The sequence below is a fragment of the Asparagus officinalis genome, chromosome 6 (assembly GCF_001876935.1).
Source record: "Asparagus officinalis chromosome 6, Aspof.V1, whole genome shotgun sequence".
Classification (NCBI taxonomy): domain Eukaryota; kingdom Viridiplantae; phylum Streptophyta; class Magnoliopsida; order Asparagales; family Asparagaceae; genus Asparagus; species Asparagus officinalis.
The window spans coordinates 24,904,817-24,920,533 of record NC_033799.1 but is presented as its reverse complement, the minus strand read 5'-3'; the positions used below and the strand labels follow the sequence as shown (position 1 = coordinate 24,920,533).

The 15,717-nt window shown below is 36.5% G+C and overlaps 1 protein-coding gene across 2 annotated transcripts; it reads right to left on the bottom strand.

Annotated features, from left to right (window-relative positions):
- On the bottom strand, positions 5,385-15,152 carry LOC109844333 (bifunctional cystathionine gamma-lyase/cysteine synthase-like). 2 transcript variants are annotated; one of them, XM_020413321.1, is made up of 7 exons: positions 15,014-15,152; positions 14,504-14,631; positions 9,054-9,256; positions 8,082-8,207; positions 7,106-7,264; positions 6,279-6,472; positions 5,385-5,663 (listed from the first exon to the last, which is right to left on the bottom strand). In XM_020413321.1, exons 1-7 carry the CDS (start codon positions 15,095-15,097, stop codon positions 5,535-5,537), a joined length of 1,023 nt encoding a protein of 340 aa, XP_020268910.1. In that variant the 5' UTR covers positions 15,098-15,152; the 3' UTR covers positions 5,385-5,534. The 2 variants fall into 2 exon arrangements, with proteins under 2 accessions (XP_020268910.1, XP_020268911.1); XM_020413322.1 differs by lacking the exon at positions 14,504-14,631.

The following is a 15,717-nucleotide window of genomic DNA, read 5'->3' as shown; positions in this document are numbered from 1 at the left end:
AGTTTTTGTGAGTATGGGAATCTTTTGTCTCCTATGTTTAGGGGGTGTTTGTTTCAAATCCCAAAATTTATGGATATGGATTTCAACATAGAATTTCAAATCCATAAATTTTTTGGTGGGTTTTGGGATTCCTAAAGCTTTGTTTGTTTCATCAATATTTTTAGATTTGGAATGCTATAATTTGTAAATTCTTGTTTGTTTCAAACTCAAATTGTAGCATTACAAATTTTAGAATTTGAAATCCATAGTTATAACAAACAAGTTTTAGGATTACCAAAACAATATATGGTGAATATAAAAACTTTGGTGAGTTTACCCCCTAAAAAAAACAAATACAATTTTTACTCAAGCCTCTCGAGTTCAAAATCACATGAAACAAAAAACGTCCAGATCAATAAAAGATCAAAAAAGGAACGATATAAATCTGGCCTAAAGCAATTCGATCAGAACTCAGATCAAAAGGGTACACAATCACCAAAACAGGAATCAAACAAATGATCCAAATCATAAGACATAGATAACGAGATTGAAATCTAGCAAAACGACCCAAATTCGTCTCCTGAGTCTGAGTATCGAAGGCGAGCTGCACAGTGGAGAAATTCCCCCATCCGAGCTTCCTCTGAGCGATGTATCGGCCACCGGCGAACTGATCGCCTATCCTCACCGCGTGGTGACCTCCTTTCCTATACAAATCCTCACCTGAGTCTTGAGCTTTTTTTAATTTTTAATTTGAGAGGAGAGAGGGTCGGTTTCTCTCTTTGGATTTCTCCTCTCTCGTTGGTTGAGCGCGGGTAGGATTTGGTAGAGGCGGAGGAAGAAGCGGTGACGAGAACGACGGTTTTGGTTTCGGGAGCTGAGGAGGAGATGAGCTGGACAGCTTGTGTCAGAGATCCAGCCCAAATCCAAGCTCAAAAAGAGGATTTCATATATTCTAAAATATAATAGTTTTTTATGTTTTTGGGATTCAATATCCCAAAATATTTTTTGAAACAAACATGATTTATGGAATTCCAAAACCCTAAAAAATCACTTTTTACATCCCAAAACTTCAAATCCTATATCCCAAATTTTTTTGAAACAAACACCCCCTTAGAGAATGTGGTTAGTACTTTATTTTGTAAATGGTTGTACTTAACTGACATGGTATCTTTTTTAATATGCTTAAGAAATTTCGTGGCAAGTAAAATTTGAACCAAAGTTGTTGTCATATATACAATGTAAAAGGTCTTTGCCAGTATTCCATAAGCAATACCGAAGTTGGGGTGAGAGTTGATGTAGCACTCCATCTTTAGTCCCACATTGGCCATTCAATAAGAATTGTGAGTGTTTAAATAGATAAGTCCAAAATTTAAGCATAACATCGGCTAATCGATTTTGTATGTGGTTTGAACGAAACATCGCATAACACTAAGGGGGGTACCATGACTTACATCACACTAACCAGCTCTTAGGCTCGGGGTGCCACAAATAGTATCAGAGCACATAGCCGGCCGGAATTGTAGAACTAGGTGCTATGCTATGCTAGGTGCTATACTGTGTGAGTGCGTGCGAGCTACCTTTATTGCCTATATGAGACATCTCTAGAGCCCACATCATCTAGTGGTGATATTAGGATGAACCAATTATCAATGGCGCGACAAGGATGTTGTCTTTGTTAGGTGGACTGATTTTAGTACCCAATCTTTAGTCCCGCATTGGTCATTCAATAAGAATTGTGAGTGTTTAAATAGGTAAGACCAAGACTCAAGTGTAGCATCAGCTAGTCGATTTTGGTAGTGGTTTGAGCCAAACAACGCACTACACTAAATGAGTTCTATTACTTACATTGCGCTAATGGGCTCGCAGGCCTGGGGTGTGACCATTGAGGGTTTTAGTTTTGTACACTTTGGTAACAGTTCGCCTAAGAATTGAACCTAGGATTAAGTATAGGAGTGGGATTTAGTGGTAGGGGTACTAAACCATATCCGTACCTGAGAAAATATCCGTAACCATATTCGTTAGGATACAGATATGGTTACTCAAATATATATCTGATAGGATATTGTTGATGTTAAATAATCAAACCGTCAAATATATTGGGGTGAAGGTGATTAGGGACCGCTCACTTCTCCGAATATATAGTTTTGAGTTGAGTAGATTTTAGCCTGCACAAATAGCAACTCGTGAGAGGACGGGACTTGGTTCCCCCATAGTTCCTCCGATGATCAAGTCAGTTAAACTTGAGTGGGAAAATAAAGAACTTGAGTGATAGAAAAAGGGTAGAATGGTCATTTTGGCCGAACACAAGATGGCGGTAAATAAGTAAGGCTTGGCAGCTGCGTCAACAACTACTTTACACTTGTCAGTCGATAAGTGGAGGAGAGATCACCTCAGCATTTAATACGAAGTGATTTGAGGCATGACGATGCTGACGTGGTCTGATGAGTCATGAAGATTATCGGGGCTAGAAGTATGTTGTGTCTGCCAAGCATTTAATGTCATGAAGACTATCGAGGCTAGAGGTATGATGCGTCTGCCAAGCATTTAATATGACGCTGACGTGGTGTTAGTGAGATAGGCTCGAGGTTGAAGTCATCCTTTAACTTGGTCGAGAAGTAACGCCTTTCGAGTCGACCTCGCGAGGTGTCGAATAATTGGTCGAGTAGGCTCGTAGCGAGTCGTCTTGGACAAGATGGCCGACAAGTTCTGCCTTTCGAGTCGATCTAAGGAGATGTCAACTTGGCGGGTCGGCTAAGTTGAGATCCTTGGTTGTCCTGACCGTCAACTTGGTTTGAGCGGTGCATGTAGGGGGACACCTATCCGTTGCTGGCAAAGGGCTGTACATTAGCGATTGAGAACACCATTACAGATATGATTTCCTCAACCATATCTATTAGGATACGAATATTGTTACTCAAATCTATAACTGATAGGATATTGTTACGAATATGATTTTATAATGACATATCCGGATTTGTATCCGAAACTCCAAAAACATGTTAGTCATATTATTACAATAGTTTTAATGCTTAGCTTATGGATTTGAGGTTAATTTTGATGATCAAGATGTCTAATCTTAGCTTTTCAGATATAATGAACATATTAATGAACTCTTTCGCATCACATGAACTATATATTTTTTCAATACTATCTAGTTTTCTCATATCCGTTTTGTATCTGCATGCGTATCTGCTTATATTTCCGCATATTTTTTCAATACTATATATTTCCGCTTATATATATATGAGAAAAATGGGTTTGCTTGGTACCAAGCACAAATTTTGTGCTTGGTAGTGACGTGACATATTCTTATTCACTCATTTCAATTCTCAACCACTCCCCAACCGATGTGAATGTGGGCCCCGATTTCAATGAGTGGAGAGGAATATGCCACCTCACTACCAAACACAAAAACTTGTGCTTGGTACCAAACATACCCATTTCTCTCTCTCTCTCTCTCTCTCTCTATATATAGAGAGAGTAAAACTCCTATCCACTTAAGTGGATAGGAGGCCTTGTCCACCAAACTTTTTATCCACTCATCTTGTCTCAAGATATGTGCCATAAAAAAGACACAAATCTTAAAAGATTCTTCATATCTATCACGGATCCCAATGCAATATCAACGGTTAAAAAAGTTGGTGGATAACTTATTCCTATCCACTTAAGTTGACATAAGCTTTTACCTATATATATATATATATATATCCATATCTGATTTTAGTAGATATGTATAAGTATCATATCCGAGCCCTATGTAGTGGAATTGGGATATTAAATCTCATTCGTGTTTGGTGAACTTATTTTTATTCATGAGGAGATTGGCATTAAAACTTTATAAAATTACAAAATTCTCCTCCTTCCTTTTACACCTCCCTCAATAGTGTAGTATATTGGCTACATATTAATCTACAACATCCCATTAACTTTTTAGAAATTGAAAATAACAGCCTTAAATTCTTTTAAGAACACGTGAATATTCAAAAACTGTAATTTACCCCCTAAAAATTTGTAATTTAAAAAATGTTGTTTTCCCCCATGAAAGTTTTAGAATTTACAGCTAACCTCCTAAAAAGGTACAGTTTATCGACCTGAAATATGTAGTTTACCCCTTAGTGGAAGTTTCAAATTTGCAGTTTACCCCCCCAAAAATTAATGTTTATCCCCTGAAAGTTTCAAAATTTATAGTTTACCCTTTAAAAGTTTCAAAATTTTCATTTACCCCCAAATAATTACATTTTACATCCTTGTAAATTTTAGAAATTGTAGTTTACCACCTAAAAAAATTGTATTTTACCCCCAAAAAGTTCAAATTTTGCACTTATCCCCAAAAATTGCATTATACCCCCCAAAAATTGTAGTTTACTCTATGCTGAAAGTTTCAGAATATGCAATTCACCATCCAAAAATTGCATTTTACTCTATGCTGAAAGTTTTAGAATTTACAGCTAATCTCCTAAAAAGGTACAGTTTATCGGCCTAAAAAATGTAGTTTTCAAAAATTGTAGCTTACCCCAAATTTGCAGTTTGCCCGCCTCGAAGTTTTAGAATTTGCAGTTTACCGTCTAAAAATTAAAGTTTATACCCCTAGAAGTTTCAAAATTTATAGTCTATCCCCCAATAATTGAGGTTTACCCACTAAAAGTTTAAGAATTTGCAGTTCACTCCCCTAAAACAATTGCTCCTGGAAGTTTTAGAAATTATAGTTTACCCCTTTAATTTAACACGTATTATCTGAGGTAAGGGCGTAATAGTTATGAAAAGTCCCATAATGCTAATTCTTTCTTTCTTTCTTTCTTTTTTTTTTTTGGGTTGGGTTGGAACTTCCTATTACCCATTTTGGGGATTATAAAGAAATCTCAATCCCACTGATATCCTAGTCCCATGGAAACCGAGTGTGGAACTTGATTGAAAGTCCTGAGACATGGAAGTTCTAGTCCCAATCCCATGGGCAACCAAATACCGCCTTGACATATTTTAGGTTTTGGGCAGGTGCATATAGTTTTGAATTTGATTAGTCACTATTAACTAATGATTATTAACTAATGATTATTAACTAATGAAAAAGCTTACTTCTTTAATTTTTGTTGTACTCATTAATAATATTATATTCTACTTCTTTCAGGGAAGTAGTTAGGAAATGCATGATTCAGAAGCATTCAGAAACTAGCATTCAATTCTCTATTTTTTTTCTTCCTCATTCCTTGAATCATGTTGTGATAAAGACTTAATAGTTTGAAAGCATCTGATACAAATATTTTCCTAAGTATCTGATACATATCATCATCAAACATGATGCTTACCATCTATTGTATCTGATGTAATATATGCATCTCTAATGATGATTTAATGCTCATTTACCTCTGACAGGGGCTGCCATGTGCTACACACAGACATATAGAACAGAGCGCTTATTGCTATAATTTTCTTATTGTTAATCACTGTAAAGTTCCAGGACAACTTAAAATGTACTCAGTTACATCAACATCACAATTATTCTTTTTATTGAAAATATGAGATTCTGATACAAAGCATCTCGTGCTGACTCGTAAAATCTATGAAAAGCTCATATTAACGCATTCGTCCCTGACTTCATCAAACAATTGTGTGCTGATATATCTTTCACCTCCACTTGAAAATATCGTTACAATCATCTTACCTTTGTTTTCAGCTCTCTTCGCAACCTGCCAAACACCAAAAGTAGGAACTATTATGTGATCATGTAAACAACATGGATGATGTTTAAGAGTATAAAATTATAACACTCAACCCTTATAACAACTTTGAAGTTTTTGATGCGCTTAAAGAGACTTTAAGTTCAAATCCCACAGTACATACATTCAATATGGATTTAAGGAAATAATATTAATGGGTTAAAATAGTACAGATTATACAGCCCATGAAAAGACACTCAACTTGCAAAGATATATTAGAGTATAGGTGGGGCAAATTCATGAAACCTCCCCAAACTTTGGGGCGTTTTGCATAAACCTTCTAAATTTTTTAACCTTTCCGTTAACGCCATCTATGAGAGCTTCTAGTGGTTCAGGAGGGTTTAGAAATTTTGAAACTCCAGGAGGATTTTCTATGATTTCTAAAGTTCAGAGCACATTGTGCGAACTGCTCAAAACTTCTGGGAGTTCTATGAAATTTACCCTAAAATTATCCTTAATGCTTATCATAGCTTCAATTTTTTTTTTTGCAATCGTGAAACAACTTTAGTGGACAGATTGACATAACATTATTGAACAACATCTACACTACAGAGATTTCAATAATGAACAAACGAAGAGCCAAACCTTCAAGCATGCAGCCAAGTTTGCTCCTGATGATATGCCCATAAGCAAACCTTCTTCTCTTGCAATCCTTCTTGCATGAACCATTGCTTCCTCTGTGGTTACGGTTATTATCTCATCGACATGCGATAGATCTGAGTTCTTTGGAATGAAACTTGGTCCTATCCCTTGGATATTATGGGTCCCTAGTTGACCACCTGTATAAAAATTATCAAAATACGTAGTTATGGTTTCAACAAGTCATAAGCAGCAAGGGAGAGACCCCTCACTCAGGACAGATCGGAAAGGATGAGACATTGTTGTTGTTACAAATAGTTGTTATTTTTGTCATCAGGATATTTTTTTCATCAGGAGAAGGAAAACTTGGATCACTTTGTTTTTTAAAAGCTTGTAAGATCTTAAAAGCTAGTACTGGAGCAAGATTATACCACCTTTGGTGTGAAAGAAATAGGAGGCACTTCACTCAAAAATCTTGGCTTGAGGGTTCACTGGTTGCTATGATTAAAAGAGAGGTTTTGACCAAGGTGTTTAAGGCTCGCATTCCTTATCATTCTATGTATAGATATCTGTAAAATTTTTGAAGGATTTTGTATTCTTTTGCTTTGTTGATTGAGCTATCTCAAGTATGCCTGATCAGTTTTATGTTCTGAACATATTTTCACACGGTTAATGAAAATGTTCATTTACCATGAACAAAAGAAAATTAAGTACATCAGTTAAAAATAAATTGAAGTGTCCCTGATCGAGATCACATTTACTGTGGAGTCATCTATGTGAGCTTATGTCAAATTGAAACTAATTCTTTTCTCTGATTCCAAAATCAAAATTACCTGAGAGGAGTGCGTTTTCTGCTGGTTCAACACAAATTATCTTGATATCAGGATTCTTCATTTTGAGATATTTTCCGGTACCATTCAACGTACCTCCTGATCCACTAGCACATACCAGGATGTCTACTTTTCCTGCCGTGTCTTTCCAGATCTCTGGTCCTGAAATTCGATGCATTGGGTTCCGATTAGAACTCCTGATAATTTATTACTACCTATTTCAGGATGATCAGTATAGTAGTTAAGAATAGCAAGGCAGAAATATTATTGAATGAAATTTATCTTTACTTGAAAGATAATCAAACTAAAGTAATTGTGTAGGAATGTTATGACAAACTGGATAAAAGACACTGATACCCAATTCTCAGAGATAAATATTAATAACGAAGTATCAAGATATAAGATAGTGAATAATCTGAAATAACACAGCCAATGCAAAGAAGCAGCAACAATTTCACTAAATATTACACTGTGTACTCAACATCTAAGTTTGGGAATATTGTAAAGATTTTGAAAAGTAGGGATGAGTGGATGCTCCTAAAGTCCCTTCAACTACCGAAAACTTTGAAGCTGTGGTGAGCATTGAAGATTATAATTTAATGCTATCATATCCCTACAGATTGGACATCCTTTTTGTGGATTGGAACCTGCGCTATTTTACATAGCGATACCTTTTGTAATCTGCTTTGAGTACAGGCCTAATAGAATTTGAACCTGGATCATTCTTGATTAGGTCCTTTCCAGTACGATAAAGTATGGAAGTTAAAGTAAATATATTTGAGGGTATCAATTTTATACTCTTAACAGATGTAAGTACAAGGTTTCCCTCCAACAAATTGAGGGTGATTATATTTACAACTTTACTCTGCCTAGTTGCCAGCAAAATGGCATGTTCATTTTTTTTTTTTGAGAATCAGAAATTGTTGATGAATTATTTGGAAGATATCACTGAGAATTAAAACAAGTTACATAAAAGTACCAGTGCCCGTGAAATGTGCTTCAGGATTTGCTGGATTAGCAAACTGATCAAGAACATACACGTTTGCATCCTGCTCTCTCAGCTTCTTTATTCTATCATACACTCCCTGAAATCTACGTGAAGCTTCTGCAGAAACACCAGGCAAGGAAGCAACCAATTTCATGATTAATAAAATGGTGTTATGAATCCAAAAAGGAAATGGGGTATCTGAATATAATTGTAGTGCGTAAAATAAAGAAAGAACAAGGAAACCACCACATGGACAAAAAATCTTACAAATTACGTATCAAAACAAGTTGAGCATCTTTTTTTATGTGGACAAAAAATCTTAGTTTTTTTCATGTGATGGTACATTTTTTTTTAAAGTCCCATTTAAGATACGCACCAGTTCATGAGATGTGAACATGGGTCTCTCTGATACCATGCAATCTTCACTATGTTTCAACTGAAAATACCTTCAATCAAGTATGTATATATTACCAGAACAAGTAGGAGGTACAGTAATCTAGTAGTGGTTTTGCATAAATTTGGCCAATGTAATCCGAATTTTCTTTTAATAAAGGGCAAAGATACAGAACTCCTCTACACTTTGGGTGTTTTGCACAAAACTCTCTTGATCAGCATAAATTAGAAAATCCACATTGAACTTAATTTACTTGAATATTGACTCGCGGCGAGTAGTTTAAGTTGTCATTTGCAAATTAGTGAGAGGGTTGTTTTGGATTAGGATTGACAGATATTATTAAAGAGTAGTTCAGGCTTTTTCTCCTTCAAGTCAATGCCATTTATTTCGAATAATATATTAGGATTTTGTTATAGTTTTAAAAATTCAGGATTCTTCTCTCCAAATTAATAAAATTTAGGGGACTTCGTGCAAAAAACCAACCAAAAATTCAAGGGCATTTTATGAAATTACTTTAATAAGTTAAAGAACGCCAATAAAATTCAGTATCATAAGAAATTCTTTCTCACCGGTTATTATAACATCGGCGCCCAAATATTTCAGTAGCATCCTTTTATCAAGTGAATAATTGGCAGGTATGACTCCGATGAACTTGTAACCTTTCCTTGCAGCTATGTAAGCCAAAGAAATCCCTATGTTTCCACTCGTTCCTTCAACTAATGTTGTGATCCCAGGTTTAATCAAACCCTTCTCCTCAGCATCCTCTATCATTCTAGAGAAAAAAAGAATATGTGCTTAATGTGAGAAAATATTTATTACTGTGCTAGATAAAAAGGATTTGTCATGGTCGTCGACATTTTTGTTGTATAGTTGTTGCTGAATAAATTAGTCGGAGAAGCATGATTCAATCAGATTCAACTCAAAGCAAGGAACTAGATATCTACTGTTCAACAGGTTTTTGTTGGCAAAATTTGTTCAGAAAACCCTTGGAGATGAATGTTACCAAATTTCATCAATATTGTTTTGCTGCTAGTGGACTTAATTTTTTTTTGGTAAAAAGATTGTCAAACAGTCATAAAAAAACTGGTCAACTTAGAGGCTGATCAGTAAATCAAAGGGCTTCATTGGAAAAATAAAACATGATATGCAAGTGCATAGAGTAGCAAATAACAGCATGGACTTCACTAATGATTGTCCTACTTGTGTATGCTCTTCATGTCACTGAGCTAAAAATGGCAGCATCACTTCCTTCAATTTTTAATTATATATGAATAAGTGGCCGGATATTTTGCACAAGCCCCTACTTGACTTCAAAAATCAGAGAAAACCCTTGAACTTTCAAATTCTACTAAACCCTCTTGAGTTACTGGAAAATCTCTAAGCAGTTGTCAGTAGGTAGAGTAATTAGTTTGAATTTATTGTAAATTATGATTTGTGATAAAGATTTTTAATGAAGTCCATTCGTGTGGGAGAACAAGAGATAACAATCAGGTCATATTTTAAAATCTTTTAGTCTAGTAGTTAACGTTGTTTATAACACCTTCCAATAGTTTGGATTCGAAAGGTTTGGTACAACTTTGAAAGTTCATGGGGTTTTCTCTTATTTATAAAAATCATGGGATTTTGTACAAAATCACACAAAGTTCATGGGGGGTTTGTAAAATTTACCCAGACAAAATATTTGGTTAGTTGAATAAAACACCCTTGATCTTTCGGTTGGTGTGCGTCTGGCAAGGATTTTTTTTTTTTTTTGGGGGGGGGGGGGGGGGTGTTGCAGATACCCCCCATCAACTGCTTAATTTGAGAAACCTCATCGAACTTTGGTGGTGCTGTAAATAACCGCCTTGCACTTTTTCTTATTTTACTAATCCACAAACTTATTTCAAAATCGAGTCCCGAACCTCGTTTCATAGTTATTAACAACTTCAAGGGCAACTGTTGACTTAAATTAGTCCTCTTCCTGGCAAGGATTTTTTTTTTTTTTTGGGGGTGGGGGTGGGGGTGTTGCAGATACCCCCCATCAACTGCTTAATTTGAGAAACCTCATCGAACTTTGGTGGTGCTGTAAATAACCGCCTTGCACTTTTTCTTATTTTACTAATCCACAAACTTATTTCAAAATCGAGTCCCGAACCTCGTTTCATAGTTATTAACAACTTCAAGGGCAACTGTTGACTTAAATTAGTCCTCTTCCTCCTTGATAAATATTCTTTGAGTATTGCTGAAAAATTAACTTATCGCAGTAATTGAGAAACCAGATTATTGCTAAAAGTAAATTCCTTTTTGATGGTTAAGCACTTTAAATTTATCATTAAAAAACCACTTCTAAATTATGGACTAAAGAAGCAAATATCATAACGAATTCTTTCGGTGATTTATAACTCTCAATTCCTTCTCCATTATATATAACCAATCCGCGCGCTAAGATCAATATAATTGGTGGACTTGTGATGGCCCTATAGTTAGAAATGTGTAGGATTATTTTGTTTGATCCAGCTGTGAATCATATAGAATTGTCCGTCTTCCAGTCACAAATGCAACTAATCAAGTTTGAGTCAAATTGGAGTTATAGAACTCATCATATGGTCATTTTTGTGAACTACTGGTAGAGCTGTAAATATCCTAGAATTTGTGTAGAATTTTCTAGCCATGCACCTACAGCTCAAAATTGCTTCTTGGAGCCCAAGTTTGATCCAAAGACTGATATTAGTTTATGTCTTCTATAAAAAGGAGTAGAGAGTGAGGGTCAGGCATGCAAAATTTTTTGTAAATCATCTTCTAGAGGGTAGAGGGCCACTCTTTTGTAGGCCTTCCAAATATTGTAAAACTTTAATTTTGTAAATAAAAATAAAAAAGTTCTTTTTTTAATTTTCTTTTTATCATAGAGACTTGAAGAAACTTGGATCTGCACAAGGGGCCAACCATTGCAATGTGAATTTTTAGATTTTAAATTTTCTTGTTTAATTAGAATTGCATGTTTAGGAAGTATGTTAGATTTAATTCCTTTAATTCAGGCTTTATTTGTTTAATTTTCATACTTAGTTATTTTTTCTTGCTTAATTTAGGAGTAGATTTAACTGAGACAAAGTGCGTCATCACCTAGGGTTTCTCTCAAAAGCCAACGACGTCCTCACTCGAACTCTTTCAAAGGATTGAGATGAAAGGCGTCATCACCCGGGGTTTCTCTCAAAAGCCAAAGGCGTCCTCATTTAGACTCTCTCAAAAGACCGAGATGAAATGTGTCTTGACTCGTACCCGGCGACGTAACTTGAACCACAGGGGAACCTATTTGCTTTGTCTTCCCGAAGGTTGTCAGCTAGTCACTGTCGCATTAAATGCATGGTCAAGACTATCATTACTTCTCCGCCGAAGTCATGAAGACTCCTCGGATCGTGCTAGCACTTTAGCCATTCTGTCGCCGCCGCATTAAACGTGAGGATAACTCGGACCGCCAGCTGCTGATAGGTGTAAAGAGTTGGTTGACTAAGCCGACTGCATGGACCCAGCCGAAGTTACACAAATACCATTTTTCCCAAATACCCTTTTCCACTCACTATAAATATGCAGATTTTTTTTCTACATGGAGGCATGCGGTTCTCTACATCTAAAACCCTAAAAAGTATTTCTTTTATACATTTCTATCCCTTAAGATCAGCACTAACTTGATCGTCGGAGAACCCAACTTCGACCCTCTAATGTTTTGTATGTGCATAAATTTATCTTCTGTTCAAAGCAATCAACCATCATAGAGGATTGAGGGGCCCTGAGCTTTCCTAAATCCAATCTAATCTCCACAATTAAGTTTCTGGCATAAGCACTTTGGTGCCCACCGTGAGGTCTCTTTTTCTTCTTTAAAGAAGATGACTGATTCCAATCGACCAGATTGATCGTCTGTGCCCTTCCTAGAGGGGAGACCAACACAGGCTATATCACTCGGGCCCAATTAGATGAGTCCACCCAGAGAATAGCTCATTCCCTTTAGCAACAGTTCGCTACTATTACAAAGAAACTTCTAAGTCAGATTCCTCCATCTCATCCTCCTCCATCGTCTGTCACTCCTCCCTAAGGAGATCATCTCCTTTAGCAACAAATAGTTAAGGAGCGAACTGGAGATATCACTCCCCCACCACCTTGGCAGCAGGTTCGTTTCGTCGCTCATCCACGGCAACCCCCGCACTATATGGAGGTTACTGGCGAAAGTTTGAGTCTTAGCCATGAAAATGACACCTAGATGATGTTGTGCGACTCTAGATATCCTCGCGCTGCTCCAGCTCCAGTAAGCAGAATAGATCATTTTACAACCAACTTTGTGTCTGGTTACGGCCGGACCTTCAACAATGTCGCAGATATCATCAGAGGAAATATGCCTCTTGCCGACTAGATCATGAATGCTTTATGCCTAAGTTTAAGATGCGCTACATCGAGAAATATAAGGGCGAAGGAGATCCTGCTGAGCATGCATAAAATATTTATGATTTAATGCGCATGTAGCAAGTGAGCGACCTGGTCATCTACAGAGCTTTCCTAATTACCTTAACGGATAGTGCGAAGATGTGATAGAACTCACTGGATAAGAAGTCTATCCATAGTTTTGAGCAGCGCAGCCAAAAGTTTGTGCACCATTTTTTGGCTGACACAAAGTAAAAGACTCTTTCCTCCATCTTGCTGCAGATAAAACAGAGACCCGACGAAAGCCTAAGAGACTATTTTAAAAGATTATAGGTCAAGAGACTAGAGGTCGAAGGCCTCGGCAATATGGTCACCATGGTTGCTATTGTTGCTGGGCTAGAAGATGAAACATTATTCGACTCTCTCATCATGAACAGTGTGATTAATTTCAACCAACTGATGGTCTGAGCTCGATCACACATGGACGTTGAAGAGAGTCAAGCCCACAAGAAGGTGACCCAACTAGAAGTAGCTAAAGTAGAATCCTCTAAGGGCAAGACGGTTGAAGATGATCCCCTAAAGGCGATGACAGATCTGATCGGGTTGATAGGAGAGATCAGAAGAAAGAGGCGACAAAGAAGCTAACACCCACTCCTCTCGACACCTCTCTCTCTCTCTCTCTCTCTCTCTCTCTCTCTTCTCTCTCTCTCTCTCTCTCTCTCTCTCTCTCTCTCTCTCTCTCTCTCTCTCTCTCACACACACACACAATTGTTGTACCTGATTCAGAAGGAGGGATACCTTACCACTCCTCCCCCTCACATGAAGTCAAACTCTAAATCTAGAGACCTCAAATAGTACTACCGATATCACCGGGATCATAGCCATCATACTGATAACTATAGGAGTTCTCCAAAGAGACATTAAGGACATGATACAGAGGGCCCTGCTAAAGAAATTCATCTCCCATCAAGATCAAGGGGAGCCAGCCTCATTTCCTAATTTAACTCTCTCTCTCTCTCTCTCTCTCTCTCTCTCATTTTCTAGTTTTGTTAGTTGTTATCTCTTCTTTCATTTTCTATTTCTTTTGATTTTTTTTCATTTTATTTCTATTTTTTATATCTCCATTTCCCCCTTTTTCTCTTGTTTTTATTTTTTCTTTTGTTTTATTTTTTCCATCGTCTCTTTTCTTGTTTGCATTTCTATTCTCTCTTCTATCCCCCTTTCTAGTTTTCATTCTTTTCCTTAACAAAAAACTATAAACCCACTTTCAAACCTTTCTTCATGAAAACATCTTTTCAAACAACTTCATAAAAGGAAACTGTCCAACTAAAAAAAAAAAAATCAAAGAAACCTCTCTTTATGGTTCAACATTTTCTATACTGTAATTAATTTGAAGTGCATTTGCAACACACTCTATTTCTTACACAACACACACCCCAAAGTTCAGGGGGTTGTCCAAAATTAACCCAAAACTATTGTTTTATAGGGACACGTATATGTAAAATCCCGAACAACTAAAATATGTACGTGTCTATCAAAATACATATGCGATCAAACTTAGATTGATAGCAATTATTTTGGGAAAAAAATAAATTTTCTATAAAATATTTAAAAATATCCGCATACAAACCTGAGAGCAGCACGATCTTTCACCGAAGAAAGAGGTTGGTAGGACTCCATTTTAGCGATCAACCGAGCATCAACTCCTTCCTTTTTCACTATACTTTTCAGTTCTATTAATGGTGTCCATCCTACAAGCTAAACATACACAAACAAAACACTAATCATCCAATTTACCGTAAAAATTAAAACTGATCAGAGTATAGATTTCGACAATACTTGATACTCCTACTATAAAATTATCTGCCTGAGGTATAATTGCATTCTTGCCAAGTAAAAACGGTCACTTAACTATAATCCCAAGTTACCATCCACATTCAGACAAAATATATAACATCTGTTGAGCAACAATTCATCAAAAAAGCAGTTGAAAGTAAATTAAAACCCATGATTTCCTCATCTAAAATAGGAACAAGAACATCAAGATGAAGCAACCCCAAATCGTATTAAACAAGGTACGTACTATACACAATTCTGAAGATAAAAAAAGAAAGAGGAATAACACAAGCAATTTGTATACCTGAGTGATGTCTGAGACAATGTTCTCCCTATCACCCTCATTATGCGCTGAAGCAAAGGACGCCAAGCCTCTTCTATCTTCCATTTCTTAATTTGTTTCCTCTCTTTCTTTCTGTATACTGAGATCCACGAGAGCTCATCTAGATTTCTTCCATTTCTTAATTTGTTTCCTCTCTTTCTTTCTGTATACTGAGATCCACGAGAGCTCATCTAGATTTTATAATTCTATGTTTCGTAAGTGACTCTTTCTTTCTGTATACTGAGATCCACGAGAGCTCATCTAGATTTTATAATTCTATGTTTCGTAAGTGATGAGTTCTCTATTATTGAAGATTTGAGCGGCTGATAACGAGAGCTCATCGAGTATTCGAGGAATTTTTCAAAACAGCCCCAAAAAGTTTTTTATTTTTTAAAATCGGCCCGTTTTTTTTTATTTATCAAAATCGACCCACTTTTTGTCACGTGGGCTTAATGACGTTCCTAAACAGTCGGGGTTACCAACCCCGACTGTTTAGGCCATGAAAATTTTAGGTTTAAGGGTTCTAATTAGGGTTTAACACCCTCCTAAACAGTCGGGGTTGCCAACCCCGACTGTTTAGGAACTTCATTAAGCCCACGTGGCAAAAAGTGGGTCGATTTTGATAAATAAAAAAAATCATGTCGATTTTGAAAAATAAAAATCTTTTTGGGGCTGTTTTGAAAATT

Excerpts from the sequence above, each read along its gene's own strand:
- LOC109844333 (XM_020413321.1), bottom strand. The coding sequence starts at position 15,097 with ATGGAAGATAGAAGAGGCTTGGCGTCCTTTGCTTCAGCGCATAATGAG. Across the intron at positions 9,257-14,503 it reads AAAGATCGTGCTGCTCTCAG|AATGATAGAGGATGCTGAGG; the intron begins GTTTGTATGCGG and ends TTTTTTCTCTAG. Across the intron at positions 5,664-6,278 it reads ACTTGGCTGCATGCTTGAAG|GTTGCGAAGAGAGCTGAAAA; the intron begins GTTTGGCTCTTC and ends GGTGTTTGGCAG.